Source organism: Perissodus microlepis, chromosome 10, assembly GCF_051167445.1.
Source record: "Perissodus microlepis isolate ML-2025 ecotype Zambia chromosome 10, ASM5116744v1, whole genome shotgun sequence".
Classification (NCBI taxonomy): domain Eukaryota; kingdom Metazoa; phylum Chordata; class Actinopteri; order Cichliformes; family Cichlidae; genus Perissodus; species Perissodus microlepis.
In genome coordinates, this window is record NC_140470.1 from 27,743,588 (window position 1) to 27,760,526 (window position 16,939).

At 39.5% G+C, this 16,939-nt stretch overlaps 1 protein-coding gene across 1 annotated transcript in view; it reads left to right on the plus strand.

Moving 5' to 3' along the window:
• Positions 1–16,939, plus strand: part of rabep1 (rabaptin, RAB GTPase binding effector protein 1) — a 43,890-nt gene that overhangs the window by 2,858 nt on the left and 24,093 nt on the right. The window contains exons 2-8 of the mRNA XM_084940899.1: positions 4,595–4,723; positions 5,092–5,295; positions 9,058–9,218; positions 10,510–10,629; positions 12,583–12,718; positions 15,180–15,358; positions 16,513–16,623. Coding sequence (XP_084797025.1) covers positions 4,595–4,723; positions 5,092–5,295; positions 9,058–9,218; positions 10,510–10,629; positions 12,583–12,718; positions 15,180–15,358; positions 16,513–16,623 — 1,040 coding nt within the window. The remainder of the gene's footprint in view (positions 1–4,594; positions 4,724–5,091; positions 5,296–9,057; positions 9,219–10,509; positions 10,630–12,582; positions 12,719–15,179; positions 15,359–16,512; positions 16,624–16,939) is intronic.

Consider the following 16,939-nt stretch of genomic DNA (forward strand, 5'->3'; position numbering starts at 1 on the left):
GTTGCAGCACCTTGATTATTTTCTTTTTCAGCCATTCTCTTATAGACTTGCTGCTTTTTTGGGATCATTTTCCTGTTGCAGGAAAGTTAAGTCAAGTTTGAACTTTCAGCTAGATGCCATCACATCTGACTCTAGAATACAGAGAAAACTGGATTATCATGGTGGATTGCAAGCCCAAATCATCACCCCTCCATCACCGTAATGTGGCGTGATGTGGCGCTGTTCATTACGGTCGGACACCTTCATTGTGGTCAGACACCTCCACATTGATCTCGTATGTCCAAAGGACATTGTTCTTGCAGCTTTGCAAACCTAAGAAGAGACTTTCTCCTGGCAACCCTTCTAAACAAGCCATACCTCTTCAGTCTTTTTCTAATTGTAGTGTTATAAATTAACATTTAACATGCTAACTGAGCCCTGTAGTCTGAGATGTATTTCTTGGGTGTTTTTGCAGTTTCTCTGAGAAATGCACCACCATTTGACGTTTGGTGAATTTGCTGGGACGTCCACTCCTTGGAATGTCATGGCATTAACACACACCTGAACACCACAGACCAGCAAACGGCCAAGTCTTTTATAGAAGTTGTCACACATGCTGCTGATCAATTAAACAACTGCATTTGATTAGCGGTACTTGGCTACTACTTACCCTGTTAAACTTGTGGAGCAGTAAGGACAAACTTAGGTTTTCACAGAACTGCTTAGAGTACTGTGAAAACTTAAGTTGTATGTCAGCAGGAACTAGGATTATAGCCTTATGTGTGTTTATATTTTGGGTTACTCAGCACAGGTTAGGAAGTTACCACCCTGTTTACCTGTGCTGATTCAGGAGGATGCAGGTGAGGCTGGAGCAGGGGTGGGCAATTCCAGGCCCCGAGGGCCGGTGTCCTGCAGGTTTTAGATCTCACCTTGGGTCAACACACCTGAATCACATGATTAGTTCGTTACCAGGCCTCTGGAGAACTGCAGGAGCTAATTTAGCCATTTAAATCAGCTGTGTTGGTTCAAGGACACATCTAAAACCTGCAGGGACACCAGCCCTCGAGGCCTGGAGTTGCCCATCCCTGGGCTGGAGAGACATACGAAATAGATGAAGTGGTGGATTGCTGCAAGGCTGTCTTTTGTCTTTATTTCAGCTTCCTGTAATGTGTTATTACATTTTTTGTTATTAAATGTCACTTTTTTCCAATACCCCTGCATCAAGACTTGCTTCTTAAACACTCCTTCCTTTGCGGTGTCACATGATATCAACCACCTTCTGTGTGGGATCTGGTTATGAAGCCTTGATCATTTTTGCCTTTGCTTTCTTGGCATTTTGAACATGGATGTGACAAGCAAGGTGTGGACCTGACTGTGAAACTGTTGAAAATGAAACTGGACATCTCCACTTTAGTCCTATTAACCTTGGACAGATTTCCAGAAGTCTTGTCGTTTGGTCAGATACAACTTTGCCGTTCTGCCATGTTTGTTTTTTTTTCTTGGTGAGAAGACACTTTCTACTGGCAGCCCTTTCAATTAAGCCATATTTGGCCCGTTTTTTTCTAATTATGTTATTATGAACTTTAACATTTAAGGTGCTATCTGAGGCCTGCTTCTGCATTTTTGGCTTACTTTTAAACAAATAGATAGAGAAACGGTGTGATATGTCACATGCTGTTGTTAATCTCTTAGAATTTAAAGTGGGTGTGCTTCCTTTTTACAATAGTAATCTGTTGCCGGGCGTCGGTTTAACTCACCTTGTTCGGCAGATGATCTTATGCCGCTAGGCTTGGTGTTTGAGTCCAACCCAGGGCCCTCTGCTGTGTGCCTTCCCTCACTCTGTCCCCACTTTCCTGTCTCAAACGGTCACTGTTTTATCAAGCAAAGGCAAAAACGCTGCTGTGAGGTTGAGCCTCTGTTATATTTGCATCATCATGAACTGGCGTTGCTGTTAAATTGGTTAATTACTGACTTTCTTTATGCGCTCTATCATGTGATCTTTGTGGCTTCCTGACGTGATCGGTTACACACCAGAGCAGTCAGCATTTATTTTAATACCAAGAAGGAAAAGATGCCGAGCTTTTGAGCTGAGGTAAGTGTGAGAAAAGGAGCTTGATATACGCTGTGCTTAAATACAACACAAACCTATGAATATGTGGCGATGGAGTTAGTGTTTCCTTTTGTTTGGCTGTCACATGACCATGGTGGAATTGAGCTGAACCGTCCGGCTGCTCGTAAATGTTTCCGTTTGGCTGTCTGGCTTTAAGGATTTTATCTGTATCGCTGCGGTTTTAAATAAGAGATGAAGAAGTAGGAAAATGTAGGACCGTAGGAAAACCAGTGTCTGGTTGTGTTTGCTGGCGGGAGGTTTTTATACTTCATTTTATGCGTCGCCTGACTGATATATTGGTGGGCACAATTTATCAGCTGATATTAGTATTGACCTATTTATAATGGCTGGCTAAACAAACACGACAAAGGAGAGAGGAGAAAGGCCCTTTAAGTAGGTTCTGCATCTCGATGTTGGATAGTTTGCCCACAAGACTGCACTTTGCAACTTTACTGATGGCAGCATGTGTTTGTAACGCTTCAATATCCAGCTCATCCGAGTTAAGCAGAGCAAGATTTTTAACAAATATCGATAATGGTTTACCATACGATAGAGCGGGTTACAGGTCATTGAGGTCACGTCTACTTAGATTTTTCTGGGAGTTATCCATGTTTGTTTTTTACCTTTTATGATTCAGATAAATCCACATTTCAAATAATTAGCCATAACAGACTTGGTAAAATCAAAAAGGCTGCAATTAAGTATTGATTTGTGACAGCTTTTTATGCTATTTTGTGTTTTCCCAACAAATATTGCCTTTATTTTGTTGATGTTTTTATGTGGATAAATCCTTGAGGGCCAAACTTATAAACTGAATAACAGTTAAAAAGTTGAAATAAGGGATGTCAATCATGAAAATCGTCCCAGCAGTTCAGTGGATGGCTAAAATATCTTACACTGCACGTAGCTGTGCTTGGTGAGGTGATGGCAACAATAAAAAAGCATTTGAAGATCTTGTCAAGTTTGAGTTAAAGTTTAATAATGGAGTAAAATATGTTACGCTGAAGGTTTTGTGCTTTAGTAGATCCACTTTGCATTGTAGCACACATGTAATAAGATGTGCTGTTTTTAGTTTAAATGTGGGTGTTCGTCAAGATGGTTCATTAAATGCAAGTGTGTAAGTAATAATGGTGAGTCTGTTTTTAGATGTTTTTCTAAAATAATCTTTAAGGGGCGTACTTATCGGTTTTATTATACTAGATATATTAAATGATAAAATGATGTGAAGATGTTTTTCATAATTAATAAGAACCAGATTTATCTGAAAAACGGGGATGACACCACTCATTATTATTATTATTAGAAAGAACCAAGTTTTTGTTAACATGACATTCAAAATTTTCTAAATATTTTCTACATATACATTTTTTTAAATACTTATTTGTCCACAGTATCGTGATAGTCCATATTCATAAAGCTATAGTTTTAGATCCTTACCCCCCAAAATAGTAAGTAGCTTTCTCCATATGAAAATTTTAAAACGTTACTACAAAACTTGTGACAGTAATGATCTGAAATATTTCATCATTTCATTTAAGAAGTGTATCTTTCCCCTGGATTTTTTTTCAGTCAAATTGGTGATGGTCACGTGGAAAGTTAAAAAGGTTAAAAGGTTAAAAACAATCAGTAAATGTGATTGTTTATGAAATGTTTATAAATGACTAATGCCACATACATTATATTTATTTTTCCTCACACTTCTCTTATGAGCTTCTACATATGATATCTCTAGAAGTTATTTAAAATTATCTAAGAAAAAGTTTCCATTTAGCTGACTGTTGACAGCCTTGTAAAAGGGGCCATTGGTGGACTTTACTCTGTTTTTAAAGGTGTCACGAGCTGAAACTTGCTGGTATAATAAAAGTTAAGTAACTGACCACATGAAACCACATGAGCTCTCTTATATTAATAAATGAATCTGCAAAAATCACTATTTAGAACTTTTAAAGTAAAAAGTAGTCTCCAGTTCAAGTTCCCAAATTTTGCAGATTTGCTACTTCGTAATAATAAATTATTTGTTAATGTTTTCATTTCTGTATCGCTATCCAGAGACATTTTGTGAGTTCTGTACTGTTTTGTCACATTATTACATTAATGATCAGTAGATTAGATAGTACTGGATGTAATAACACATGTTTCAGCCTAATTACATTTAACATTTGCGTAACATTATGGCTGAACCATACAAGGAATTCAGTGATTTAATCGTTGTACTTATTGGTTTTATTATATTAGATATATTTAATCATAAAATTGAAAGTTGTCATAATTTCTAAGAACCACATTTATCCCAAAAGCATCAATAATAATTTGTATTCATATCATTTTAGGGCTTGTTAGCTTTTATTCACCCTCTGATTTGAGTCCTTAGTAATGAGATAAACGACGTAATGAGTGCACTGATTTTTGTGGATGTTTGCCCTTTGACTTGAATGATTTCTTTTCAGCTACATGTAATCAGCAGCTAATTTTGTTTTGTTTTTTTCCTCCTTCATTATCATTCAGCGGTGCTACAGCAGCGAGTGGCAGCTCTGGAGCAGGAGAGGGCCGAGTTCATCAAACTCAAGCAGCAGCTGGAGGTGGAGTTCAACCAGAAGCGGGCCAAGTTCAAAGAGCTTTACCTCTCCAAGGAAGGTGTGGATGGTCATAAAACTCTACACAATGTAAAGTGTCTTGTTGGACATAGCTGTGGAGCATCTTTGGCCTTTTAAACTGTCTGTTTGAATTGAACTCGTGCATGCTGAGGTGCAACACTGCCTGGTTGCCTGCTAGCTGGCACAGTGGGAGATTCTTTGAAATTCCCCACAGAGAGACTAAACAGGCCTTGTAAATGACTCCAAGGCTCGCACAGTAGAAAGAGGACTTCTTTTCAAATATATAAACATTTTTTTTCTGTAATAAATTGTGCTGAATAAAGAAAAAAGTCTGAAATACACAAGTGTCACATTGTGCATTTTTCCTCTCTCCTCCCATCATTCATTTCATGTCTCACCTCTCTCCAGAGGAGCTGAAGAGGCAGACAGCTGCACTGGAGGACGCCCATTCCGAGCTGAGCTCCGTCCAGACCCAGCTCTCTCAGGCCCGGGCTGAGATAGAGACCATCAAAGCTGTGGCCACCGTGTCGGAAAACACCAAACAGGAAGCCATCGACCAGGTCCGCAGCCAATGGCAGGAGGAGGTGGCCTCCCTGCAGGCCATAATGAAAGGTAAATGGAGCCTGACGCTATGTGAGCAGTGAAAACCTCTATTCCTAATATCATTGCTCTTTTGCTTATTATTTGGGAGGGTATTTACTTAGATTGATAACACTATGAATATATTCTCTAAAAGATTGTTTACATTTAAGTGGTGTGATCAAAACATTTCTGAAGGCAGGTCCAAAAAACAAAAACAAAAGCTCTACCTGATTTAAAGCTTGTTGATTTCACCTTCAAGGTCCCCTTCATGTCTGTTTGGCTTCCAGTGCAGCTTCTATTCATAGATCAATCCCTGGAAGTCCACTTGGCGCTGTGCAGCCTGGGATCAACTTATGTTTCAAAGTGACTCGGTCTCCCCCTATGACTCTGTGATTTTCAGTCAACCAGTCCACAGTTTGCAAACTACTTGTTCGTTTTTTAAAAACGTTCATCACGTTATGCTCTGTGAATTCATCCTCTAAGTTCAGATTGTCAACATGGACTTCTACCACAAGTTCATGATTCACGTGTATGCCATGTTATGCTGGCTCAGACAGCATTGAAAGCAAATCTTTTTTTGGCCATACTAAAACAATTTTTACTCACCAGCTGGACTAGAGGAACAAGTACAAGGCCACACACAAGACTTCCACTGAGAGTATTAAAACCAGCATCCCTGTTGTAAACCACCTGCAGTGTCCTGCAGGTTTTAGATATCACCCTGGGTCAACACACCTAAGTGTTTAGTTCATTACCAGGCCTCTGGAGAACTTCAAGACATGCTGAGGAAGTAATTTGGCCATTTAAATCAGCTGTGATTGGATCATTGTCACATCTAAAACCTGCAGGACACCGGCCCTCGAGGCCTGGAGTTCCCCCACCCCTGTTCTAGAGCGTGATCTTTGGTGGTACATCAGACACCTTTTAGTCAGACTTTGACATTTTACGATCATATCTCAAACAAATTAAAGTGAGCATATCTGCAACGTGCAGGGACCAACCCGTGCATGAGAGCTGTGCATGTAATAGGAATAAAGATGAATGTAGAATAACATGACCTGATTGTAGTGCAGTCACAGTGGGGTTATTAACCGCTGCTCCAAAATTAAAATTAGATGATATAATCAATGCTTAAACACAGTCTCGATGTGCTGTTGGTCACAAGAAGCACTCCTAAAGTTTTGTGGAATATTTACATTTTCGTTTTAATCTTTGACACGACTTTTTTCTTTAGTTGTGAAGTAAATCTAATTGATTTAATCCAGTTTTCTTGTTTTTAGCACTTGTTGATTTTTACTGATTTAAAACATAAAAAAATGTTGAAAATATTCATTATACGTATGTTGGAATAGATCTTTTAATACAATGTAATATTGATACATGTTTAACCTTTTTAACAGTTCATTTTCAGTAATTGTTACTGCTGCAGAAGTATCAAAATGTCATTAATAGTGAGGCAAGTTCCTATAATCCATTGTACACACCAAAAAAACATGTAATTTGAGGAACATCTAGTTGTACTTCAATAGAGCTTTTAATTTAGCGCCGAGATGGATCCAATGTGAGATGCACTGAAAGTTTGTTTGATTTTAAAGTAAATTGAACAAGAACAGTACTATCAACATGCTGAAATAAGCTCCAGTAGATCCTCTGAATATTTGTGATTATGAATGAAGCTGTCCTGTGATTGTCTGTGCAGCAGTAAAGTGTGAATGAAAGCTGTTAACTGTGAAAACAGTGAATACTTATGCCAGGTGTGCTTAATGTAATTAAAGAGGGAGGGACCGAGGCTTCAGGTAGATAATGATCATTTGATTTGTAAAGGCATGAAGAGAGTGGCGTATAAAAGCTGCTAATTCACGAGCAGATTTTTATAACCAGTGCCCTTACTGATGCAATACCCAGAGGATTTGTGTCAACCCCTGGAACTGAACTAGGGACCTTTGCATTTCTAGATGAATATTTTAAACCACTACACTCCATCACTCTGGTTGTTCCAGGGTTTTTCCCATACTTTAACACGCTATACTGGGAAACTCATTTTCAAACTTTATTTGGAATAATTCTAAGACACACAACCATAAATTTGGTGTTCTTTTCTAATGTTACCCAAGCTGCCAGGGTTTCTATGAAACACAGACTACACACACACACACACACACACAATCCATACACTGCATACAATTTCAACTCATCTGTCGCCTCAGCCTGACTGAAGTGGTATGTGTGCAGCTCATCTGTACACAGGCAGACAAACCAGTTAGACTAGGCTTGCTGTCTCAGCTGTTTGTTCACTACATTAACTGTGAGGTCGCAGTGAAACCATAACACAAACAAATGTGAATAAGTAACTATTGATTAAAAAATATTTTTTATCTTTATGCTGCCAGACAGCTCTCTCTGAGGGGGAACTGTTATACTGTTCAGTCTCCTTGGATTACAGCAGTAATTTAACATCTCAGCTCACTTAATTTGTTGCTCCACAGCTGATTTCCTTGATTTCTTATGTGTCTTTTGACATTTGAATCAATGAGGTAAAACCAGAAAGTTGTATTCTGGTTTTCGTTTTCTGTCAAGCGAAGTTCCACTTTTTGTAAAGGAGTCTGGTGGCCTTAAAAGTGGCTGTAAAAGTTATGTAGGCATAATCAGGTGTCATAGTAAGGTGTAACTGCCTCTGTTGATGTTCCTTGTGTCTTACTGAAGAACACCCCGGGTAGTCCTTACAAAAAAAAATTCAACAAATATGATGACATTGCACCTCATAGAACCAAATTTGCACATCAGTAGTAAAAACCAATCAGAAATCTCCTCCTGTCTTTCATCATGTCATCATTGCTCTGCATTCACACTGGAAGCATGACCAGTCTGTGCACTAACAACTCCTGAAACTACAGGAAGTGATGTTCAGACAGTGTTGGGGACGCTACTCTAAGAAAAAGGATGTTATTTACACATAATTTGTTAATTTTTAGTGCGCTATTAACAAATTTAGAAAGGTTACACTTAAAACTTCTAATAACTACAGTATTACAGACATTGTCATATAACAATCATTTAACAGTTGAGTCATTCCATATAAATTCAACCAAATATGAATATTGTCTCTTCAGATTGAGACATTTTTCTTTTACTCACTTATCTCAACTTCACAGTGAGAACTACCTGTGATGCTTGTGTGTAGTGTAGTGTCTTCATCTGCTGGCTCATACTCACACTGAGCCCTCTGATCCAGGCCAGTGTCAGATCAGAGGACTGTAGCGAAAAGATTTTTTCGGCATGGAGGGAATCTTGGCTAGATGATAAAATTTCTATTAAACATGTAGGTAAAAAGGAGATCATTCACGTGCTATCACACAGTTGCTGCAGATTTGTCGGCTGCACATCCCGGATGTGAATGCCCACCGCATCCCAAAAGTCCTCTATTGGACTGAGACCTGGTGACTGCAGAGGTCATTTGAGTATGGTGAACTCCCTGTCAAGTTCAAGAAACCAGTTTGAAATGAGTTGTACAAAACAAGGGTATTATAGACTTTTTGTAAGCAAATTTTAACTAGTGTAAGACAGTAAACCAAGAAAATAGTTGAAAGATTAACTGATTTTAAAAAATAAATGCAACCCTAAAAATCTGTTGTCTACTTGTTTGTCATGAAATGATAAAATGATAAAATGAAAATTATCCCCCACCTATATCAGAAATATTGTTCCTGTTTTTATGTATTCACGCTTGACTGCATGACTCGATATGGATGTGCTATTGTTCGGTTTCATCGCCTGCTTCCTCTCCTCGTGCAGACACGGTGTGTGAGTATGAGGTCCAGTTCCACCAACGCCTGGAGCAGGAGCGTGCCCAGTGGAACCAGTATCGCGAGGCGGTGGAGAGGGAGCTGGGCGAGCTGAGGCGCCGGCTCTCCGAGGGTCAGGAGGAGGAGAACCTGGAGGATGAAATGAAGAAAGTATGACTGCTACGTGCATTTTTCAAAGTTTTGTGTACTCCCTTAAATAGAGAGTTGTTATTTTCTGCTAATATGGAATCTTAACTTTCTGAAGTTTGTTTGCTTCCTCTCAAGTCCCCCCCCCCCCCTCCAAAAAAAAAAAAAAAAAAATGCAAGATGGATACCAGAGAACAGAACGCAATGTCCCAGATGCTTCGGCCAGCTGGACTCCTTCCTGTGTCTTAAGCAATACTGAGTCTTGCAGGCCAATTTCAAAATTCATATCAGAGCTTTCAAGTTTCACACTGCTCATGGCTGGGACTGTGTGTTATTTGTTGTCAGATGTATTTTTAACTGTTTCATTGCCAGGAAGAAAAATTCATCCAAACGGTAGCATTATTTTCACATGCTGCAGTTTTGACTGGCTGTCTTAAAGATCTGCCCATGCTTAGTAAAAATGGAGTGAGGACTGCTGGCCCTCTCCCTCACCCACGTTCTAAGAGACATCTTAATTAAGACAGGGAAACATTTTTAAGAAGAGCTCTGTAATCAAGATCTGTGCTGCTGTTGTGATTTAAAGTGAGAAGAAGTTTTATTAAGCCATTTGTAGCTGCAGAGGAAGCTGTGAAATCTGATAAATATCTCCCAGCGATGTGAGTTCAGTCATTGAGGTGAAGAGTTGGTAATAATTCTTCATTTATTGTAACAAGGTTTTGTTTGTGTTTCAAATCTTTTTTTTTTTAACATTAAAATATATGTTATCATATTTGTAATGTCCAAATTAATCAACAAATCTTTGTGACTTCAGAAGAATAACATCCCAACCTGGGAGTCGTGATCATCTGAGGAGCTCATAGCTGCAGGAACATGCAAATCTTTGAATTGTTGATCATCTGGTTGGATCAGATTTTTAATCTCCAGACTCTTATTATCCTGGTTAAATAAAAAGCTTAATAAAAACAATATGCCATTAGAAGACCACAGTGGGAAAGTGCATGTTTTAAAGTTGGTTTGTTTGTCATTTACTGACTTGTTCTGAGAACCAGGAATTGTACCAACTGGCAGCTCTTTTTAGGAGATGCTTTGATGATTTTCAGGTTCATGATTTACCAAATTGAACAAAAATGTATCAAAATAACAACAAAAACTAAAAAAAATAATCATCCAGCCTCTCAACACTCCATCTCTGGTTCTTTTTTTTATCATCTACATCTACAGATCTAACTAATGATCTGCTGTTTAAAGGAAATAATGTTTCCAGATGTTTCCATGTGTGCACATTTATAATTATCTTATGCAAATTATTTTGAAGGCCCAGGAGGATGCAGAGAAGCTGCGTTCAGTAGTGATGCCTATGGAGCACGAGATCGCAGCCCTGAAGGCCAAACTGGCCACAGCCGAGGAGAAGGTGAAGGAGTTGGAGGCCTCGAAGGTTAGTCAGCAAGAAATTGATGCTTTTGCGTTTTTGTTTTTATTTAAATAGGTTTCAGTCCCTCATAAAGGGGAGAATCACAAAAATTGTAATAAAGACATTAATAACTGTTTATTTTTAAGCTGTGAAATAATTTTTAAATAACTTTTGGGGGGAAAAAAAGCACAGACTTTGGTTTGGTAAGATAACAGATAATTGTTGCTTTAAGTAAACTCTGCATGTGCTTAGCTGGACATCTTATTAAGCACTCTGTAAGTGAATTTAATTTGAAATGGCTTATTATGTCATAAGCACAGCTTGCTTTTTAAACCAGTTTATCTTCAGTATTCAGTATTGAGTGTGTTCTTCACTGTTTTCAATATTGGCCAGTTGATTAATTGATTGAGCAATAGAAATACTCTGTGATTAAAAGAATCATTCATACTTTAAACCTGAGGACAGCTGTGCAAATCAGGGCGGTAAATGGACTGATTCTTATATAGCGCTTTTCTACTCTCCCGGAGTACTCAAAGCGCTCTATACAACATGCCTCATTCACACCCACTCATACAAGCACTTCTAAACTCAAGTGCAACCTAAACTACATTCACAGTAGTGAATGTAGTTTACTCCGATGAACGCATCGGAGGGCAACTCGGGGTTAGTATCTTGCCCAAGGATATTTGGCATGCAGGCTGGGGAAGCCAAGGATTGAACCACCAACCTTCAGATCAGTAGCTGATCTGCTCTACCACCTGAGCCACAGCCACCCACTGGTGCTGCAGTAAAGTGATGTAGGTCGTGCTAATGTTGACTACCCTAGGCCAAACTATTATTATTTTTATATAAAAAACAGTAATGGATTGTGTGCGTGTGTGCTATCGTATACATGGCATCACAAATTTCAGCGACATTTAAAAGACTGTTTGATTAGTGACGCTTTTGATTAATTGTCTTAATGGCTAATTTTTATGTGGGCAGTGTTTGACCTCGTCTTTTCTCAGTGTTTTCAGACTAATTGATTTTGATTGGTGTTTTCTTTCGTTTTTACCTTGGAGGGTCCCTAATTTGCACTCACATAAAAAGTGAGATTTTTATTTAGTATACAGTAGCAAAAAGAGAAATGAAATTGTACAGCACCTGTAATAAGTACTCAGCAGTCAAAGGTGTGAACCCCCCCCCAACAACTGCCAGTTGAAATTTTCATACACAGGCTTGGCTGTGGTTGCTGTATGACTGCTGTTCTCTTACTTATCACTGGCTCTGCAATTTCCACTGAGTCTATGGTGTATTTCAGCTTCTTATGGTCGGACGATGTCATTCCAGTTTATTTGAGCCTGTGTTACCTCCCGTTGATGCAGCTGTTGTGTCTCTGTGGCTCATCCAAGCTTTACTCTTCTCACATCTGTCACAGAAATTCAGGGAACAGAAGTTACTGATTCAGGACAAAAAAAGAAAAAAGAAAAATCCCTATAGCTTTCGAAAATGTTTGAAAGGGGGGTGAGAATGCTGAAAAACCAACACGTTTCTCACCCAGTTGAAGAAATTAAGCTCCATATCTGCTGGATATGTCCGCTGACAACAGTAAGCTTCAGTTTGTAGATTTGAATTTGTTCTGACAAAACGGGCCGTCATCATGGAGCTGAGTGAATTCATTTATTTCAATTTGGTAATTCAGAGTGCTTTACAGAGAAGATTACATAAATGAACCCACAGATTAATGAAGAAACATAATCATGAATAAAATATAACAAAGGATTAAAACAAATAAAAAATGAGGCACAGTTTCTTGATAAATCACTTTAAGTAGTGAAGTTTTGAGACTTCATGTAAGTAACTTTTTAGCTGATTTCTGGTGTTCAGCTAAAATTGTTGTAACCTTAGATTATCAGACTCTCAGCTCCTGTTTATATTCCAGGATTTTTTTTATGTGCTCTCAATCGTATAAATTATTTTTCTCGTTGTCTTTCACAGGTCAAGGAGCTCAATCACGTTCTGGAGGCTGAGAAGTCGTGTCGTACGGACCTGGAGATGTATGTCGCTGTGCTGAACACGCAGAAGTCCGTCTTGCAGGAGGATGCGGAGAAACTACGGAAGGAGCTTCATGACGGTAATTTCTTGTGGAAATTGCTTGATGAATTAAAAAAATTAGATGCTTTGTGAAGTCATATCACTGCTGTTCGTGCCAGCAGTCACACAACAGCTTATCTCAGAGGTCCTTGTATTGCTAAAGGCAGGGTGGCCCCCAGTCATTAAAATGTTCTGAAAACACTTTACTAATAAAAGGCTTTCAAAAAAAGTTGATTATTTTAGAATAACTTTGGAAACGTGTTTTGTTTTTTTTGTTTTTTCATGCCTATTTTTCTGCATGCAGTGCCGCTGTAGTCGCGACTGCATCGTTAAGACAAACGTGCTTTTCTGGAAATGAGCTAAACTCCAGCAGCAAAGCACCGAATCACGATTAACCTCTCTCAAAAACAGCGCTGAATGATTTAGTCTGCTGTAATTAGTGAGCGTGCGAGTCTGGACATATCAGCTGGACAACTTAAAGAAATTCATGAACTTTGCCTGGTTAAAATAATAGTTCGACTGTCTCTGTCAATGTGTTTTTATATATGTAAAACAGTAGCTGTAGCCTAATAACCTACACTCACTGGACACTTCATTAGGAACGTCTTGTTATTTCTGGGGTGGACGCCCTTTTGTCTTCAGAACTGCCTTAATTCTTGGTGGCAGAGAGCAACACAGTGTTGGAAACACTCCTGAGAGATTTCAGTCCATATCGACATGATAGCATCACAAAGCTGCTGCACATCCAAGATGGTAATTTCTCATTCCACCGCATCCCAAAGATGCTCTGTTGGATTGAGAGCTGGTGACTGTGAAGCTCATTTGAGTACAGCGAACTTACTTTAAGTTCACTGCATTACCATGTGTAATGGGTACAGTATGGTCAAAAAGGGATAAACATGGTCAGCAATGGTGTTTAAATGATGCTCAGAAAATATCCCCCACACCATTACACCACTAACAACCTCAACTGTTAATACAAGGCAGGATGCATCCATGCCTCATGTTGTTTCCTACAAATCCTGACCCAAACATCAAAATGTCGCAGCAGAAATCGAATCTCAACAGACCAGCCAACATTCTCCCATCTTCTTGGTCCAATTTAGGTGAGGCATGTGAATTTTAGCCTCAGGTTCCTCAGAGAGGCACGCAGTGGCATCTTCTGCTGCTGTAGATCATCTGCTTCAATGCTCCAGATTTATTGTGCATTCAGAGATGCATTTCTGCATACCTTGGTTGTAACAAGTGGTTATTTGAGTTACTGTTGCTTTCCTACCAACTTGAAGCAATCTGTTTTTTGTTTTTTCCCATATTTTTGCCCCGAGGACTACCACTCACTGGATATCTGTTTTCTGCACAATTTTCTTTCAGCCTAAAGATGGTTGTGTGGGAAAAATCCCAGCAGATCAGCAGTTTCTCAAGTACTCAGAGCAGCCCATCTGGTTCAGAGTCACTTAAGCCAGCTTCCTTCCTTATTCTGATGCTCAGCTTCAACTTCAGCTGATCATCTTGACCATGTCCGCATGCCTACATGCATTTAATTACTACAGTGTGATTGGCTGATTAGATATTTTCATTAACAAACAGTTGAACAGGTGTACCTAATGAAGTGGCAAGTGAATATGAGTTGTTATGCTATGTCTAAAAAAATACAAACTTCCCCAGTGCTCATATTCAGCGAGCAGTCATGTTGATGACAGAGGTGACAAAACCACTCTCTTAATTTTTCCTCCTTTTACCGTAAAGAACAATATTCAAAAATGTTTGAGTCATCCACTTTATAAAAAATGATAAATAGCCTGAGATGTCCCTAGAAAAATAAACCGCAGTAATATATTTCAGCTTTTCCACATTCAGTGACTCTGCTCTAAGTATGTGCACATTACAACTGAGAGATGAAGTGGAAAAGTGGAAAACCTTCCCATGCAGAGTTTTTGGATGACTCCAATAATTTATCTTATTCATAACTTCACTGCAACTTTCACACTTAGCAAGGCCATCCAGCTGGAAGGCCAACTCTGATCCTCTTATAGGCCGGTTCTGGCCCCTGGACTGCTTGTTAGACAACCATGATTTAGTGCTTGCAGTACAACGATGGAAACCCTGAACATGATGAAGCAGAAAGGTTTTCTAGCCAGGCTGCTCGTTGTTGTTGCTTGAGAGTTATGATTACTCTCTCTGGTTAAAGCTGGTGCTTGGAAATGCTTGCAGAGCAAACTGTGTTGTAGCTTAAAGGTGTTCCTTTGTTTGCTTTTCACATTAATAAACGTTCACAAGCTCCTTTTACCATTGTGTTCATTTTGAACTGATGCCAGTTTGCATTTCCATTGCAAATTTGGTCTTAAATTTGATTTAAAGCGCCAGTAAAAGGGTTTTAAATGTTTTGTATATGACTTCTGTATAGCTGCAGACTCCATGGAGGACGTGCGTGTGTGTGTTCATGTTTAGTCTGCAGCTCCAACTTTGTCTTTCGCCTTTCTCTCTGCTGTTTATGACCTCAGTCTGTCACAAGCTGGAGTTGGAGCGGCAGCAGCACAACCAGCTGAAGCACACATGGCAGCGAGCCAACGACCAGTTCCTGGAGTCTCACCGCCTCCTTATGAGGGACATGCAGAGGATCGAGAGCGTGCTGTCATCAGAACAGCTCCGCCAGGTGGAGGAGATGAAGAGGAAAGACCAGGTACATAACATAACCTAACAACAGTGTCAGCTCTGCAGACAGTTTAAAGAGGCTTGGCTTTCCACTTGGGAAGCATAATCGTCTTTGCAGTGGTTAGAGTTAATAGAATTATTGGGTTTATCTGCTGTGGAAGTGGGGAAAGGCCAAACAGGCCAGAAAAAGTTGCCAAGAACAAGAGTGTTCACAAACTGTGGATCAGAAGACTGAAAAAAGCCAAAATCACGACCTTTTAAAGGAGGTCTTTTATGTGTTTCCTTATTTTCTGTTAAATATATACATTTTTAAATCTGCATGCTGATGTTAAGCATGGCCAACATTTCAAATAATGAGGCTCAGATTGCTCTAAACACTCAGTTTCAGGCAGTTTGTTTCAGAGAGAAGATAAACTGAGCGTCTGCACCAAATACCAGTACTACATCATGCAAAGCTACTCCAGTAATTAAAACATGGAACTGGGAGTGATCATAACAGTCCATCTTTAATAGTTTAGGGCAGTTTGGGTGGATGCTGATGTAAGGTTTTGAGGATGCTCTTGGTCAGGAGCTGGCTCCGACTTGCAGCTTCCACGTTTAAAATCAAGCGTCTGTTAAATGTCTCACCTCACTCTGTGCCCTTTGTCACTAAAGCAGGAATAGTCCAGATAGATCTAGAACCAGTTGCATGTGTTTCAACTAGAAAAATGGCTTTGGTGACAAAAACGTTACACGGGCAGGACGCCACAAAGCTGCTGAGCCAACACTGTTGCGAGTTGCCGTAGGAACAAATTCACTATCGTGTCTCAGATTCTGTCCACCATGACGCACAAAAGCAGAAGTGGTTGTGCGCCATCACGGGCACCGTGTTGTTGACAAAGAGGTAGTGGAGTCCACACTTTGGTAAAACTGAGCTGCTTTTGGCACAACATAAAAGACTAGCTGCGTACCGGGCTGTGGTGGTCATGTGTAGTACACTATAGGATTTAGGACTGTGCTAGGGAAACAAATATATCCTTATAACAATAAAATGTGATGATGATGTCAGTAAAACTCAGTATTATTTTATTTATTAAGGTAGAATCTAAGATTTTAAAGGAGTATCTATTTAAGTGTCCACTGAGTGGGAATTTAATCGATGTAAAACAAAATGTGACCAAACATTTTGTCTCTCCATCCAAGGAGGATGACGAAAAGGAGCGCCTGAGTCAAGTGAAGGACCTGCAGGAGGACAACGGAGGAGACAACACCGAGCCTTTGGAGGACTTATTCCTCGGCCTCAGCGTCGAGGAGGTAAGAGCAGAGAGTAATCTGATACATCCCCACTGAGCAGTCTGTAATATATTCGCTTTGAGCCATCTTCACATTCAAGTACCAGGTTATGTGTTGTGTCTCTATCGGTCCTAAATTGGGGAAAAATGGCAACAATATCTTCTGAGAAATATACATTTATGATTCAGTTTAATCTCAGTGTAAATATTTGATCTGATTGCACGATTTCAGTCATCCCCGTTTCTGAAAAACATGTTTACTGAGACATGCTGTAAGTCTTGTTGTAACGATGTCATGGTTTTATGCCTTCGACCTACATCAGCTGTGCAGACACTGG